At 45.3% G+C, this 17,534-nt stretch overlaps 1 protein-coding gene across 2 annotated transcripts in view; it reads right to left on the bottom strand.

Moving 5' to 3' along the window:
• Positions 1 to 17,534, bottom strand: part of LOC143281599 (calcium-independent protein kinase C-like) — a 33,638-nt gene that overhangs the window by 12,328 nt on the left and 3,776 nt on the right. Inside the window, exons 3-9 of one of the 2 annotated variants that reach the window (XM_076586843.1) lie at positions 16,184 to 16,222; positions 10,543 to 10,693; positions 9,401 to 9,432; positions 7,860 to 7,942; positions 4,942 to 5,071; positions 3,147 to 3,289; positions 1,746 to 1,800 (exon numbers count right to left, since the gene is read on the bottom strand). In XM_076586843.1, coding sequence (XP_076442958.1) covers positions 1,746 to 1,800; positions 3,147 to 3,289; positions 4,942 to 5,071; positions 7,860 to 7,942; positions 9,401 to 9,432; positions 10,543 to 10,693; positions 16,184 to 16,222 — 633 coding nt within the window. The remainder of the gene's footprint in view (positions 1 to 1,745; positions 1,801 to 3,146; positions 3,290 to 4,941; positions 5,072 to 7,859; positions 7,943 to 9,400; positions 9,433 to 10,542; positions 10,694 to 16,183; positions 16,223 to 17,534) is intronic. The other variant, XM_076586844.1, reaches the window with a different exon arrangement.

Here is a 17,534-nt window from a genome sequence, read left to right as displayed (position 1 = left end):
AAACCATGTAAATGATGTGAATTCTGAGACCAAAAAGTCCCATAAAGCTGCATCATACAACAAATATGCAAGAAAAAAACAATGCATAAAGGGTTGGCAAATACAGAGCAACAAGATAATGTACTTATCTCAGGAAAGGTGGCCCTTGTGAATGACTTATTAGCTTCAGATGACTTATTAGCTTCAGATGGAACTGGCCTTTGATTGGCTAGCAGACTGACTGATGACTGATATGGAAACTTACATAGCGCCTCTCCTGGGTCAGAGACCAAGCTCTAAGCACTTTACAAACATGGGGTCATTTGCACAACAGGATGCCTACCTGGGTAGAGCCGACTGACGGCTGCCACTGGGTGCTCATCAGTCGTTTCCAGTGTCATTCAATCAGATTTCAGGCACGCACACATACATGCTCAGACAGACATGTAACATTTTAGACGGCAGATGAATAGAGAGACCTCTTTTCACTGAGTTGCAGTGAAATTTTACCAAGAGGATGGTGTGTCAGGTTTGCATCAGTCTGACATGGTACAGTACATAGCACCAAACAGTATTTATGCAGTGCTGCTTCTTGTGCAGAGACAAACAGAAGTGCTTACACAAAGTCTTTCACATGCACGCACGGCTACGATTCAAAGCGATGAAGGGTAATATTTTCATGTGAATATAAGGCTAGAAAACCTGCAGATTGGGAAGAGGGAACTGGCTGTTTTTAGAAAGGGGTAAGTTTTAAAGACCTAAGTGCAAAGAACAGACGCTGCAAAACAGGGAGCTCAATCCAAGTGCAAGGTTCAGAGAAAGAGAAAGAGCAATGGCCGACTGTGGCATGCTTAACTCAAAGAACATGGAACCACAGTGGATCTGCTGTCATTGGTGATCAGTCAGTGGTCCTGACCCTTGCAGGGGTGACAAACGACAAACACTGAAAAACGGACCAGACAGCGACAGGAAACACTCCAATGGAAAAACATGAACAACAGATAACAACGTGGACAGAGACATCAGTCTCCACATCAACATCACTGCTACACCCTCCTCTGACAACTAGAAATCCAGTCTCTGGACCCTGGCTGCCAGTCGTACAGAATGAAATGTATCTGTGTTTCTCATTATTATTGTCTTCTTTTTTTTTTTCTTTTTTTTTTTAACTGTTGTTGATCTTTATTTCACTTGTTCCGTACTTTGTCAAGATGTCACATACAATTAAAAACAAAATAAACATATTTGTTTACAATGTTGTTATCGAACAGTCTGAGAGTCTGTGCTTATCACTGTGGGACCAATACCACTGACATAAAAGGAAAAGTTAATATTTTTTGCTGACCCCTTTTCTGAAAGGTACACTTTGCACACCAAGCACTCCACAGCCAGTCGCGGCACTTTCTCTGTCTCTGGACTTTCCACTTGGAACAATCTCCCATTTCTGATTCGTCAAGTCCCTGCACTCAGCTCTTTCACATATTGCCTTAACACCTTCCCCTTTCCAAAGTAGTTCCCCCATCCCTCCCCTCTTCTCAGAGTACAGTTCTTTCCCTTTCTATTTACACGTACTGGGAAGTTTTATCTTGAATTTCTCTGAATCAGAGTTATGCAAGCATGTGAATGACTGGTGTGCATGTACTTTCATTTGTCTCAGTGCATCACAAATTATTATTAGTATTCAAGCATGCTCATAAACACAGAACTGCTAACATTGAGGTAAAGACTAGTGCCACCTGGATGAATACAAACAACAGAACACTTACTGGAATGTTCCTCCTGTGCTAGGGACGTCTTGTTGGGGGAGTCTCCCACTGACTGCTGAAACAATACAACATACAGCATCTATTTCAATAGAACACACTCACTCACACACACACACAAACGCACTATACACAAACACTCTCACACACACCAAACACACCACTCACATACACACACACCACACACACACTCACACACATACACACCACACACACTCGCATACACACACCACACACACACACCACACACTGCATAACCTGCACCAATACAACATAATGGCAGTTGTTATAAAAAAAAAAAAGAAGTGATAAAATGAGTTACAAAATGCAAATTTACCATTATTTTATTCTTCAGTTATAGTTCATACACCTCCGAAAGACGTCTATCGAAGTCCTTCACAAAAGATAAGTCCTCTATCAATCTGTACTTTTCTGACACACCAGCTGCAACCCTGTGTCAATCAGTTACCCCCACACCCCACCACCACCACCACATCTCCACTTCCCCTCCTCTCCACTGTTCTTGTTTCTATGTTAGCCCCCCCCCCACCCCCACCCCCACTCTCTCTCTGTGTCCCTACCTCTCTGACAACTCTCTCTCTCCCTCTCTGACAACTATCTCTGTGTCTCTCTCTCCCTCTGACAACTCTCTCTGTCTCTCTCCCTCTCTGACAACTCACTCTCTCTGTCTCTCTCCCTCTCTAACAACTCTCTCCCTCTCTGTCTCTCTCCCTCTCTGACAACTCACTCTCTGTGTCTCTCTCCCTCTCTAACAACTCTCTCTCTCTGTCTCTCTCTCTCCCTCTCTGACAACTCTCTCTCTCCCTCTCTGACAACTATCTATGTGTCTCTCTCTCCCTCTGACAACTCTCTCTGTCTCTCTCCCTCTCTGACAACTCACTCTCTGTGTCTCTCTCTCCCTCTGACAACTCTGTCTCTCTCCCTCTCTAACAACTCTCTCTCTCTGTCTCTCTCCCTCTCTGACAACTCACTCTCTGTCTCTCTCTCCCTCTCTAACAACTCTCTCTCTCTGTCTCTCTCTCCCTCTCTGACAACTCACTCTCTGTCTCTCTCTCTCCCTCTCTGGCAACTATCTCTGTGTCTGTCTCTCCCTCTGACAACTCTCTCTGTCTCTCCCTCTCTGACAACTCTCTCTGTCTCTCCCTCTCTGACAACTCTCTCTGTCTCTCTCTCCCTCTCTGACAACTCTGTCTCTCTCTCCCTCTCTGACAACTCACTCTCTCTCTCTCTCTCCCTCTCTGACAACTCTCTCTGTCTCTCTCTCCCTCTCTGACAACTCTCTCTGTCTCTCTCTCCCTCTCTGACAACTCACTCTCTGTCTCTCTCTCCCTCTCTGACAACTCTCTCTCTCTATCTCTCTCCCCCTCTCTGACCGTTCCGTACCTTTTTGGATGGGTTGGCAGTGGAGCCGGGGCGTTCCTGGAAGAAGCCGATTTCCTGCAGGATCTGTGCCATGTGGCGCGTGTTGGTGCCGCAGTTGTTGGCCACGTTTCTCTGGCACCGTTTGTGGATGTTCATGCGGCACACTGCACGGCACACCAACAGCGCCAGTCAACACACCACATGCACAGACAACCCCGAGAGAAACACCATGACGTGTATGTTTTTTTTAAATTTATTTTTTTTATTTTTTGCTGCCCCGTCATCTGCACCATTTCAGTGGTATTACTCACACGCCGCTCATTTAGATTCCCCCATACACGGCCACACTTGGGTTCGTCCGTCACAGTTCCAGCGATAGCAGTCTGCAGGGAACCATCGATGTTAGGTCGCCAGGAGGCCACACACCAGAGGAAACCCTGCACTGCTGCTTAGTCACTTTGGTAGTGTTCAGTGGTGCCTGTTCTGATTTAACGTACTTAGGGCACCACCTATTAAGCCCCCTACTAACGACAATAATGGCTCAGTTGCGGAGCCAGACTGAGTGAGCGTCCCTCCCAGAGTGGAGACCGCCACCACGTTCCTCAAACAACAGCCCCCCATGAATCTGCCGACACTGAAGACATAGACAGGACTCACCCCAAGCACAGAAGTGAAGGGGTATCGAAACTGAGGTCAACATGAGAGCAGGGCATGAAAGGCCACAGACTTTGAGACTGTTTTTTGTCTATAATGATGATTATGGAGGAGGAGGATGACGATGACGATGTTGCTATGGAGGTCCATTTTGGTTTGGGACTGTGTGACAAGGCTGTCCTCCACACTTCCTGTCATAATGATATCCCTGCGTTAACCAGGCCCGAGAGATACAGACACTTGCAGTGTTGGTCCAGTAATTAGAGCAACACACCCAAAGACGCATCCTTGAAGTGCATGACACTCGACTGTGTCGTCCCAGTCTCCCCATTTAAGCCCACAGCACACTCAACTCTGGGTAGGAGCCAGCCACGGGCCGAAAAACCTACCTCTGCTGGGATTCAAACCCGCGTCCTCCCAGCCGTCTGTCTACGATGCTAACCACTTCGCCACAGCGGCTGGTTGATGATATGTGTGTTTGCTTAGAGCACATGGAGACATGTCAGGGCTTTACCCCTTCAACCCTGCACAGTTTACTGCCTCAGCAGGCTTCCAAGCTAGTCTGATGCAGAAAACACACAGAAAATACACTGTTTTTTTCCTCCTGCACATCACAACAGACATATCCGGAAATGCTGTGGGAGTTAGTTCCCTTCCCTTGTGCTTTATGCATATGTAGAAACGTGAACACTGTTCAATGAGGCAATATTTTTGGCCAGAAAAGACCAAAGACAACACAGCATAGTACATGCCCAATTGTCAAGTAAAACCTCCCTCTTTCCAAAATAGCTCCTCTACACCTTCCCTTTTCCTGGCCCGTTTCTTCAGCATTTCAGCATTCTGTGTACCTGTATTCATTACTTTTCCTTCATCCCTTTGGTTCAGAGCCATGCATGTATGTGAGAAAGCTGGGTGAAGAGCGCTTTCATTTGTTTCTGCACAAGATGCAGCGTGACATAAATACATTTACTAACATGTATTACAAAGAAGGAGGCATGATGGTTCTTGTGTGAACTGCCAGCGCCGGGACTGCGACAGACAAACCCAGGTGTTACATGTACAGGGAGACTAGGAATGAGCAGCATGGGAGTAATGCCACTGAAACGGGTGCAGATGATGGGGCAGCAAAAAACAGAAAGCAAAGCAGCAGGGGGCGACTCACCCTCGCACTGCAGGCCCTGTTTCAGCAGTCCGTACAGCAGGGAGCCACAGTGGTCGCAGAATGTTGGCCGCCGGTAGTTGTGCACATTGAAGCGGTGGGGGACATTGATGTTGAACCGCGTTCCACTCGACTGGCATGAAACAGACACAACAGTTCTCATTGACCCCATTGTCCAGTCAAGCAACAACACAAACACAATATTCACACACAAGGATGCATGCACATTCACAAGTGCACTCACTCACACAGCTTCTGTTCATAAATAAATGTTTCTCTGATGCTGTGAAAATAGAAAAGACGTACTGCAAGTTCCCTGAGTGGGTCCCTTGGACATTCTAACAATTTCAAGACTGAAGGCATAAAGAGTGAAAATCCTGTTTGGAAGCTTCATCAGACACGAGGATCATCTGCTACAGAACAGTTCTTTCCTTTCAGCACTTCTGGGCCGTGAAACCAAGACCATTTTGTCCAGAAGCAGAAACTACGCCTGCCATTTTTGTTGTAGCAATTCTTCTTCTTTGTTTATGGGGTGTGATTTCCACGTTCACTTGTGTACATGAGTGGGCTTTCAGGTGTATGACCATTTTTACCCCTGCCATGTAAGCAGCCATATTTCATTTTCAGGGGTGGGGGTGTGTGTGCATGCTGGGTATGTTCTTGTTTCCAAAGCACACCAAATACGGACATGGATTACAAAGTCTTAAATGTGCGTATTTGATCTTCTGCATGTGCACACACATGAAGGAGGGGCGGGGGTCAGGCACTAGCAGGTGTGCACATATGTTGACCTGGGAGATTGGAAAAATCTCCACCCTTTACCAACCAGGCGCCGTCGCCAGGATTCGAACCTAGGACAACACTTTAATCACTTGGCTGTTGTGACCCTTGTTGTAGCAATTCTGATCTAATCGGAACATGCAACATCCTGATCAGAGTAACTCTTTGAGGATCGTCTGGAACTCCCCAGAATTAGGGTCAGGGTGGCCCTCTGAGGATCGTCTGGAACTCCCCAGAATTAGGGTCAGGGTGGCCCTGGGGTCCCAAGAAGCCCTGACATGCACAATTACACACATGACTTCCAGCACAATTACACACATGACTTCCAGCACAATTACACTACACACATGACTTCCAGCACAGTTACACACATGACTTCCAGCACAGTTACACTGCACACATGACTTCCAGCACAGTTACATACATGACTTCCAGCACAATTACACACATGACTTCCAACACAATTACACTACACACATGACTTCCAGCACAGTTAAACTACACACATGACTTCCAGCACAGTTACACACATGACTTCCAGCACAATTACACACATGACTTCCAGCACAATTACACTACACACATGACTTCCAGCACAGTTAAACACATGACTTCCAGCACAGTTACACACATGACTTCCAGCACAATTACACACATGACTTCCAACACAATCACACACATGACTTTAAGAAAAATTTCAGGTGCCAATTGAAAGATACAACAAAAGGAAATAAACAATGAAGGTGTAGGTAAATGGGAATAAAAAAAAATCATTAAACCAATTACCATGGCAAAGTCAATAACGTCACTGACCAATGACTGGGAGGACTCAAACTCGAGCCCCACCTCAGGCGAGTTTTTATCGGCCCGTGGCCAAGTCAACTCAACAGATGAGTGTGCCATGGGGTCAAATGGCAAGATTGGGGCCACACGGTCAACAGTTACCCACTGTATGTAATGCGTCTTTGGCAGTGTTGCTGGAATTTCCCTACCACCACTGCAGGTATCTGTAACTCCTGGGCCCAGCTGACACCAGGGACTGGTTACAAAGGGAAGTGTGGAGTGCACCCTTTGTAACACAGCCCCCTTTGTTACATAGTCAGCCCCTTTTGTTACATAGTCAGCCCCCTTTGTAACACAGCCTCCTTTGTTACATAGCCCCCTTTGTTACATAGTCAGTCCCCTTTGTTACACAGCCCCCTTTGTTACACAGCCCCCTTTGTTACACAGCCCCCTTTGTTATATAGTCCCAAACTTTACGGACCTCCAACATCCTTCATCAAATATAGAAAAAAAAAGTTCTAAAATCTGAGACCCAAATTAAATAAAACAAAACAAAACAAAATAAAATGAACATAACTGCATGAAGCACACCACACACAGACAAGCGTGTTTACACACACACACAAACATGCAAGCAACACGCGCACAGGCAAAAACACCACGGACAGAAGTTGAAGAAGCATATCAGTCAATGGGATGGTAGGCTCAACAGAAGACATGTGCTTTGAGAGACTTTAAATTGAACTGAGGACTCCTTGTGACAGACTGAGAGGGACAGTTCGCTCCATACCACTGGGCCAAGACAGGAGAAAGACCTTGTGATTTTGGTTTCTCCAAGGAATTGTCAGCACACAAGAAGCAGGAGTGTAAAGATCTATCCCCCCCCCCCCCTCCAAATACTCCTTGTGACCCTGGTACACTTGGTAATAGAGACATATTCAGTTATGTCCAATTTTAGCATTGCAAGCTTTCCCGTAACTGCAATTTTGCGACTCCACAGGAAAGCATGTGATGTCGTTATCAGGTTAGTAAGGGGTTATGACAGTGGTTTTTCAGGCAATTTACTCAACAGTTTACCACCTCAAAGTGTACAGGAAAGCATGTGATGTCGTTATCTGGTTAGTAAGGGGTTATGACAGTGGTTTTTCAGGCAATTTACACAACAATTTACCAACTTGGAATGGATGACAAAAGTCAACTGATTTGTGATGCATGCCTGCATTGCAATATACTATTATACAATACACTGTGCATATAGATCCAGGAATTTAGGATGCTAAAATGAGATATTACTAACATATTCCATTCTATTTCATTCTATTCTACCTAGGAGTACAGCCTGTATGATAGCTGCTCACCTCAGCATCGGCGTTGGCTTTGGAGCCAGGACATTTGGTGACCACGCTCTGGTGGCAGCGCTTGTGTACCACACATGTACATACTGCAACACACACAGAGGGCTCAACTTCACAAACAGTGAACAAACAACATAAGTTCAATACAGATGGATTCAAGCCTGGGTGTGGTTTGGTGTAGTGCAGTGTGGTGTAGTGTAGTGTTGTGTGATGAAGTGTAATGTGTTGTGTTGTGGTTGGCATGGTGTGATGAGTTGCCATGGTTTCAAAGGGTGTGCTTCTGTGCTATACAGATCAGCGCTGTATTGTGAGGTGCTCTGTTGTATTGCATTGTGCAATGAGGTGCTCTGTTGTACTGCATTGTGCAATGAGGCGTTATGTTGTGCTCTGTTGTATTGCATTGTGCAATGAGGTGCTATGTTGTGCTCTGGTGTACTTCACTGTGCAATGAGGTGCTATGTTGTGCTCTGGTGTACTTCATTGTGCAATGAGATGCTATGTTGTGCTTTGTTGTACTTCACTGTGCAATGAGGCGCTATGTTGTGCTCTATTGTACTACACTGTGCAATGAGATGCTATGTTGTGCTCTGTTGTATTGCTCTGTGCAATGAGGTGCTATGTTGTGCTCTATTGTACTTCACTGTGCAATGAGATGCTATGTTGTGCTTTGTTGTACTGCATCTTGCAATGAGGTGCTCTGTTGTACTGAATCCTGCAATGAGGTGCTCTGTTGTACTGAATACTGCAATGAAGTGCTATTCTACTATGTTGTGCTGCACTGTGCAGTGAGGTGCTATGTTGTGCTGCACTGCGCAGTGAGGTGCCATGCTGTGCTGCACTGTGCAGTGAGGTGCCATGTTGTGCTGCACTGTGCAGTGAGGTGCTATATTGTGCTGCACTGTGCAGTGAGGTGCTATATTGTGCCGCACTGTGCAGTGAGGTGCTGTGTTGTGCTGCACTGTGCAGTGAGGTGCTATGTTGTGCTGCACTGTGCAGTGAGGTGCTATGTTGTGCTGCACTGTGCAGTGAGGTGCCATGTTGTGTTGCACTGTGCAGTGAGGTGCTATGTTGTGCTGCACTGTGAAGTGAGGTGCTGTGTTGTGCTGCACTGTGCAGTGAGGTGCCATGTTGTGCTGCACTGTGCAGTGAGGTGCTATGTTGTGCTGCACTGTGCAGTGAGGTGCTATGTTGTGCTGCACTGTGCAATGAGGTGCTATGTTGTGCTGCACTGTGCAGTGAGGCATTATGTTGTGCTGCATTGTGCATTGAGGCGCGATGTTGTGCCGCACTGTGCAATGAGGTGCTATGTTGTGCTGCACTGTGCAATGAGGTGCTATGTTGTGCTGCACTGTGCAGTGAGGCGCTATGTTGTGTGTGCAATGAGGCGCTATGTTGTGCCGCACTGTGCAATGAAGTACTGTGTTGTGCCGCACTGTGCAATGAAGTGCTACGTTGTGCTGCACTGTGCAGTGAGGTGCTATGTTGTGCTGCACTGTGCAATGAGGTGCTGTGTTGTGCTCTGCTGCATTGCTAGTCTTGCTTACCTTGACACTGGTAGCCTTGTTTACACAACCCCCTGCAACACAGAGAACATGCCACCTGTACAAACGCCTCTCATCTTCTCCAACAGAAGACAGAAAATGAAAACCACCACCACCACCAACAACAACAAACAGAAGAAAACAAAGATACTTTCAAAAAAAATATCATTAATAATTCAATGCTATCCAGAGGAGAAAGGAGGCAGAAGGTGGCGGGATGGTTAAGATGCTCAGCTGCCAATACTGAGAGTCTGTGAGAGGGTGGGGTTTGAATCCCGCTCTCGCCCTTTCTCCCAAGTTTGAGGAAAATCAAACTAAGTGTCCTGTCTTTGGATGAGATGATAAACTGAGGTCCTGTGTGCAGCACACACTTGGTGCACTGAAAAAGAACCCATGGCAATGAGTGTTGTCCTCTGGCAAAATCATGTAAAAAGAAATCCACTCTGATAGGTACACAAATATATAAGCATGCACTGAAGGCCTGGAAAGCACGTTGGGTTATACACTGCTGTTCTGGTATCAATGGAAAGAGCAGACCTTTCATCAACTGTTTACAATGTTTCAATTATTATTTCAACCACTTAACTGAGAGAGACAATGGCACCACCACCCCTTCTCCTGAAGAATGACATTTTTTTCTCACGCAGGAAACAACACCCCTGGGCAGCAGGACGACTTGCTGGCTTGTTTCTTTCCTTTCTTCAAAAGCTGTTGGGGGTCACCAAGCACCACAACACAGCAAACACGTAAAGGTCTACAGTGTACTGTTGTCCTCAAAGCTATGTACAGAGCTTTGTTCCCCCACAAAGATTAACTTTTTCCATACGAACGGCGAAAGAGACGACGTTAACAGCGTTTCTCCCCAATTACCACCATCAAAGTATAACAAGCGGAAGGCTCTTACAATGAAGAGGTGAATGTTGACAAAGAATACCACAATTCTGACAATGGAAGCTAAAGGTTGGGTCATTCAGACACCCACTGGACATCCGAGGGGTCTGTGTAGAGGAGAAGAGAGGACTGGCCGTACTTAGTGAGTTAAGACTTTTTAACTGCCTGATCAGACCAGCCTTGAGAGCGTGCCAAACGTTAATAAAATTCAATGAAAATTAAAAAAAAGAATTTAAAAAGAAAAGGTTACTCACCACATGAAGTCTTTACATAAAGAGCAAAAGGTGGGCTGTGGGAAGAACACGGCCATGAACTTGTGACCTTTCACCTCGTGCACTCTGCGCCGCATGGCACCACGCCGCCGGTTCAGCATGCCCTCCTTCTCCTTGAACACCCGGTCCCGCTCTGTAGACAACAAACACCGCTCTGTAGCTCTGTAGGCAACAAACACCGCTCTGTAGCTCTGTAGGCAACAAACACCGCTCTGTAGGCAACAAACACCGCTCTGTAGCTCTGTAGACAACAAACACTGCTCTGTAACTCTGTAAACAACACTGTAGCTCTGCAGGCAACAAACACCGCTCTGTAGGCAACAAACACCGCTCTGCAGGCAACAACTCTGCAAACACTGCTCTGTAGCTCTGTAGACAACAAACACCACTCTGTAGCTCTGTAGACAACAAACACCGCTCTGTAGGCAACAAGCACCACAAACACCGCTCTGTAGCTCTGTAGGTAACAAATACCAAAACACTGCTCTGTAGGCAACAAACACCGCTCTGTAGCTCTGTAAACAACACTGTAGCTCTGTAGGCAACAAACACAGCTCTGTAGGCAACAAACACCACAAACACCGCTCTGTAGCTCTGTAGGCAACAAACACCACAAACACCGCTCTGTAGCTCTGTAGGCAACAAACACCATAAACACCGCTCTGTACCTCTGTAGGCACCAAACACTGCTCTGTAGGCAACAAACACCGCTCTGTAGGCAACAAACACCGCTCTGTAGCTCTTAGGCAACAAACGCCGCTCTGTACCTCTGTAGGCACCAAACACTGCTCTGTAGGCAACAAACACCGCTCTGTAGGCAACAAACACCGCTCTGTAGCTCTGTAGGCAACAAACACCGCTCTGTAGCTCTGTAGGCAACAAACACCGCTCTGTAGGCAACAAACACCGCTCTGTAGGCAACAAACACCGCTCTGTAGGAAACAAACACCGCTCTGTAGCTCTGTAGGCAACAAACACCGCTCTGTAGCTCTGTAGGCAACAAACACCATAAACACCGCTCTGTAGCTCTTTGGCAACAAACACCGCTCTGTACCTCTGTAGGCAACAAACACCGCTCTGTAGGCAACAAACACTGCTCTGTAGTCCTGTAGGCAACAAACACCGCTCTGTAGGCAACAAACACCGCTCTGTAGGCAACAAACACCATAAACACCGCTCTGTAGCTCTTTGGCAACAAACACCGCTCTGTACCTCTGTAGGCAACAAACACCGCTCTGTAGGCAACAAACACCACTCTGTAGGCAACAAACACCGCTCTGTAGGCAACAAACACCATAAACACCGCTCCGTAGGCAACAAACACCGCTCTGTAGGCAACAAACACCGCTCTGTAGGCAACAAACACCGCTCTGTAGCTCTGTAGGCAATGAACAAACACCGCTCTGTAGGCAACAAACACCACAAACACCGCTCTGTAGCTCTGTGGGCAACAAACACCACAAACACCGCTCTGTAGGCAACAAACACCACAAACACCGCTCTGTCGCTCTGTGGACAACAAACGCTGCTCTGTAGCTCTGTAGGCAACAAACACCACATAACACTGCTCTGTAGCTCTGTAGACAACAAACACCACTCAGTTACATATATATCCATAATAGATTTTCTTAGATGCCATAGATTCTTGCCACATTGTTGGACAGGAGGCAGTCAAGACAAGTGCACAGTCCTTAGCCAGTTTACTGGTGTCACTCCATCATCTGTTGACAAGTCTGAGGTCTTTCTCCACTGTTTGCTGGTGTCACCCCATCATCTGTCGACAAGTCTGAGGTCTTTGTCCACTGTTTGCTGGTGTCACCCTACCATCTGTTGATGTCTCCACTGTTTGCTGGTGTCACCCTATTATCTGTCAACAAGTCTGAGGTCTGTCTCCACTGTTTGCTGGTGTCACCCCATCATCTGCTGACAAGTTGTGAGGTCTTTCTCCACTGTTTGCTGGTGTCACCCTTTCATCTGTTGACAAGTCTGAGGTCTTTCTCCACTGTTTGCTGGTGTCACCCTTTCATCTGTTGACAAGTCTGAGGTCTTTCTCCACTGTTTGCTGGTGTCACCCCAACATCTGTCAACAAGACTGAGGACTCTACTGTTTGCTGGTGTCACCCCATCATCTGTCGACAAGTCTGAGGTCTTTGTCCACTGTTTGCTGGTGTCACCCTATCATCTGTTGATGTCTCCGCTGTTTGCTGGTGTCACCCTATTATCTGTCAACAAGTCTGAGGTCTGCCTCCGCTGTTTGCTGGTGTCACCCTTTCATCTGTTGACAAGTCTGAGGTCTTTCTCCACTGTTTGCTGGTGTCACCCTTTCATCTGTTGACAAGTCTGAGGTCTTTCTCCACTGTTTGCTGGTGTCACCCCAACATCTGTCAACAAGACTGAGGACTCTACTGTTTGCTGGTGTCACCCTATTATCTGTAAACAAGTCTGAGGTCAGTCTCCACTGTTTGCTGCCAGTATATCATGGACCGTCTCCTCTTTCTCCGACTTGCAGATGTCCATGTTCACAGCCTGGCATGCAGTTCATTCTGAGGAGAACCTCCATGGATGTGAAGACCAGCAGAAGACATTGTCTGAAGATGATGACTGACAGGAGAGGCTCATGAGATCTCTCTCAGACCTATTCACTGGACATTCTTCTACGTTCCCCAGGTCATACTGTCAGATGGTTGATCCGGTCTCCAACGCGAAGTCTGTTGTCTTCTGCAATGCAGCATGTGATCCCCAGAGCTTCTCCTGGAGCTCCACAGGGCCAGGTTTTCCTCCTCGTTGCACCACAAGGTGGGCACAACAGTCATTGGAAATGAAATCATGTCACTTGATGTCTTGGATTTTATGCAGGCATTATTTGCTAAGAAAAGAATCCAATTTTTCTCCTGTGTGGGTTCCAACACTTGCAGCTGTAGAGTAGCAGGAAGGGAACACGCAAGTGATAGAATCTCAGCTGGAGACTCAGGAAACTTTTCTTGCTACTCCTTTATTTTGCTGCAGCAGCTTTTCCAATCCAACATTTCCCTTCATGATCAAGTTGTGGTGTATCAGATGATGCCAGAAAACAGATACATATACTCTCACCTTCATACAGTCAGTGACTGAGCTGACATCTTGAGCAATACTTCACATGACTATGACACTTGAGCACAGCTATACCCTCTCAAACTTCACTTTTGGCTGAACACCAGAGTCCTGTTTAGATTACAGCACATAGCAGTTTGAATATTTTGTGGAGTCACTTTTGGCTGAATACCAGAGTCCTGTTTAGATTACAGCACATAGCAGTTTGAATATTTTGTGGAGTGAGTCCATCTAATAACCCTTATTCAGTTAACAGTCCATGTGGTATATATGTTTACAACCAGTGTGTCTGTGGTTAACTTCAAGTTTAACAAATCAATTTTCTCTGGAAATGCTTCACCAACATCAACTCTGGATTAAAACATATAAGAAAAATAATTCTTTCCACACACACTAATTTTTGGGGTGTAACTATTCTGGACTAAACCATACTCCAGATCCTGAATGGTTTACTTTGTGTTACCTCTGGATCCACAAGATTTTCTTGGCACTGTCAGACCCCAGCAGGTGAAAGATCTGTCAGTGTCCCAGCCAGTGGCTGACAACCATCTGAACCTTTCTGGTCTGGGACACACTTTGCTGTTCCCCAAACCTCGGAGCTGAATGACGGAACCTACTTCTCCTTACACTTGGAAAGATGTCTGGATTTATGCTAAGTGGAAATGGACGGTGATTTCCAAACCATGTGAAGAACAGGAAAGGCCGCCTGAACTTTTCACAAGTATTCATCGGTGCCCCCTGTACTAAGGATCAACTTGTCCACCTCTTTAACTCTTTTATCAACATGTTCAAGGTCCTTGGCACTGATTCACTGGAGCGTGGTCTGTTCTTGGCTAACGAACAGTCACTCTCCTACCAGCTGTCAAACTTTCAGGAGTGCTGCCATCCATTCTTGCTCAAGTCAAAAGCAGTATATCAACACAGCCAGACTGCAATCTTCCTTTCTTCTTCTTCTTCTGCGTTCACTTGTATGCACACGAGTGGGCTTTTACGTGTATGACCGTTTTTACCCCGCCATGTAGGCAGCCATACTCCGTTTTCTGGGGTGTGCATGCTGGGTATGTTCTTGTTTCCATAACCCACCGAACGCTGACATGGATTACAGGATCTTTAACGTGCGTATTTGATCTTCTGCTTGCATATACACACAAAGGGGGTTCAGGCACTAGCAGGTCTGCACATATGTTGACCTGGGAGATCGTAAAAATCTCCACCCTTTACCCACCAGGCGCCGTCACCGTGATTCGAACCCGGGACCCTCAGATTGACAGTCCAACGCTTTAACCACTTGGCTATTGCGCCCGTCTAAAAAAAATCTTCCTTTCATTTCATATCATTTTGTTCATAATTTTCTGTTTAGTATCCAGTCCAAACTATATGGCAGCCATTAAGAAATGGAGAAAACAACGTCGTTCATTTCCAAAACTGGACTGCTGGTGAAGCTGTGAACACCAAGAAGTTCAGTGTCCCATGAAGTTTCAATGATTTATCATTACATTAAAAAAAAACACAAAAAACAATGACTGAAGTATCAACAAGTAAATGTAAGTTTTAACAACATAGGCTTTTCAGGCTGCAGGCTTCGTGGCTTGTCAGAAAACACTGAACAAACAGATCTTGCCTGAACTGAAACCTGGAAATTCCCAGAGTAGCAGTAGCTATGCCTAGCATTTTCTACCTCACTCGGGTGGTGATGGTTTTTTTTTAAATTTTCTTTTTTTTATGCCCCATGATTTGAGAAATGGTTTTCTATGTTTCAGTGTTGATGAATGATGAATGATGAATGAGGTGATGCTGCTGCTGATACTGAAGTCCATTCAGGTTCCAGAATACTTGACATGGCTGTCCTTTCATTTTCTATCCCAGCCCTGAGATGCCCCTTTTGCGGTCTGCTGGACTTTAGTCAACATGATTTGATTTCATATCTAATATTATATCTTGGTGTCAACCAGCCATGAAAGATACCTGCAAAACACTTCAATCTGGCTAAAGAGTTCCAAAGGTAAAGGATAGGAACAGATCCATGGACAACTGAGGAGACGATCAAAATAACCATGCACATTTAATAATGAAATAAAAATTACAGTTATTATATAGCATTCTCCCTCCTTAAACAACAGAGGAACAGAGCGACATAAGTAACATCAACCTCAACAGGGGAGGGTGGGGTGTGGGGGGGGTGATGGTTAGAAAAATCAGCCAGGGTTCTATGATCAAGATCAACTCAAGCATGAAAATGGAAATGGGAATGTGTTCATAAAAATCACGCACACACTCACTGACATACACCACACAACATCACACACCAACACCTACACATCCATAAAAATCAACTACAGATTTGTACAACACACACAGACACACACACAGATACACACACCACACACACACACACCATATACACATCACACACACACACATACACACCATATACACATCACACACACACACACACAACCCCCCCCCAAAAAAAAAAACAAAAAAAAAACACACAACAAAACAAAACAAAAAACAAAAAAAAACTACTACTTACTGTTGGCCCGGCCAGACCCCCCTCCTGGGTCCACCGTTTCTGCAAAGAAACATGGACTGTCATCACAACATGAACATACTGTCATCACAACATGAACACACTGTCGTCACAACATGAACATACTGTCATCACAACATGAACACACTGTCGTCACAACATGAGCAAACTGACTGTTGTCACAACATGAACCAACTATCATCACAACACGAACAAACATGAATAAGCTGTCATCACAACATGAACAAACTGACTGTCATCACAACATGAACAAACTGTCATCACAACATGAACAAACTGACTGTCATCACAACATGAACAGGCTGTCATCACAACATGAACAAACTGACTGTCATCACAACATGAACAAACTGTCATCACAACATGAACAAACTGACTGTCATCACAACATGAACAAACTGTCATCACAACATGAACCAACTGTCATCACAACATGAACAAACTGTCATCACAACATGAACAAGCTGTCATCTGTGAACAAGCTGTCATCACAACATGAAGAAGCTGCCATCTGTGAACAAGCTGTCATCACAACATGAACAAGCTGTCATCACAACACGAACAAACTGTCATCACAACATGAACAAACTGTCTTCTGTCACCACAACATGAACAAACTGTCTGTCGTGTCATCACAACATGAACAAAGTGACTACCAGAACAACATGAACAAAGTGACTGTTGTCACAACACTGACAGTCGTCATAACATGAACAGACTGTCACAACAAGAGCTGTCATAACAAGAAGTCATCACAACATGAACAGCATTTTAAAATAACATTCATCAGTGTCATTCAAACAAACAACATTAAACTTAAAGTAAAGGTTTCTCCCTGTCATTAACAGAAATAGATATTTCAAAACATAAACTAAACAGCAGCATTTATGATGAACTGAACAAGGACTATTTTGGACTGAATCATTTTACACACAGGTTTTTGACAGACTGACACAAACAACAGTGTCCTTCACTGGCTTCAGCCAACACAGTGGCTATTTCTTTTGACAGACAAGTTAATTTTCTTGCTGGGCTTGAAATAACTGCCTAACCGATTGTTCAGGACAACGAAACCTGGCAGACAAATGGAAATAAATATTCTCTCCACTTGTCTGATGGGCAAATAATTATTGACTGTCAGTGAAAGGGTGAATGAGCAGTCTGCTTCTGTACACACCACTAGCACTTACGTCCCTCCCTTTTCCACTTTAAGGCCAGACACTGTAGTGAAATTTTGACCAAAATCATGATTTTTTGTGATTTTCGTTTTTTCACATAATTTGTCTCTTCAACATCTAATCTTTATAGTCCGTTTCACCTGGGTACTATATTC

The sequence above is a fragment of the Babylonia areolata genome, chromosome 4, assembly GCF_041734735.1.
Source record: "Babylonia areolata isolate BAREFJ2019XMU chromosome 4, ASM4173473v1, whole genome shotgun sequence".
Lineage (NCBI taxonomy): Eukaryota > Metazoa > Mollusca > Gastropoda > Neogastropoda > Buccinidae > Babylonia > Babylonia areolata.
Note: the sequence above shows the minus strand (reverse complement) of the source record. Positions and strands in the feature narration are given on the sequence as shown.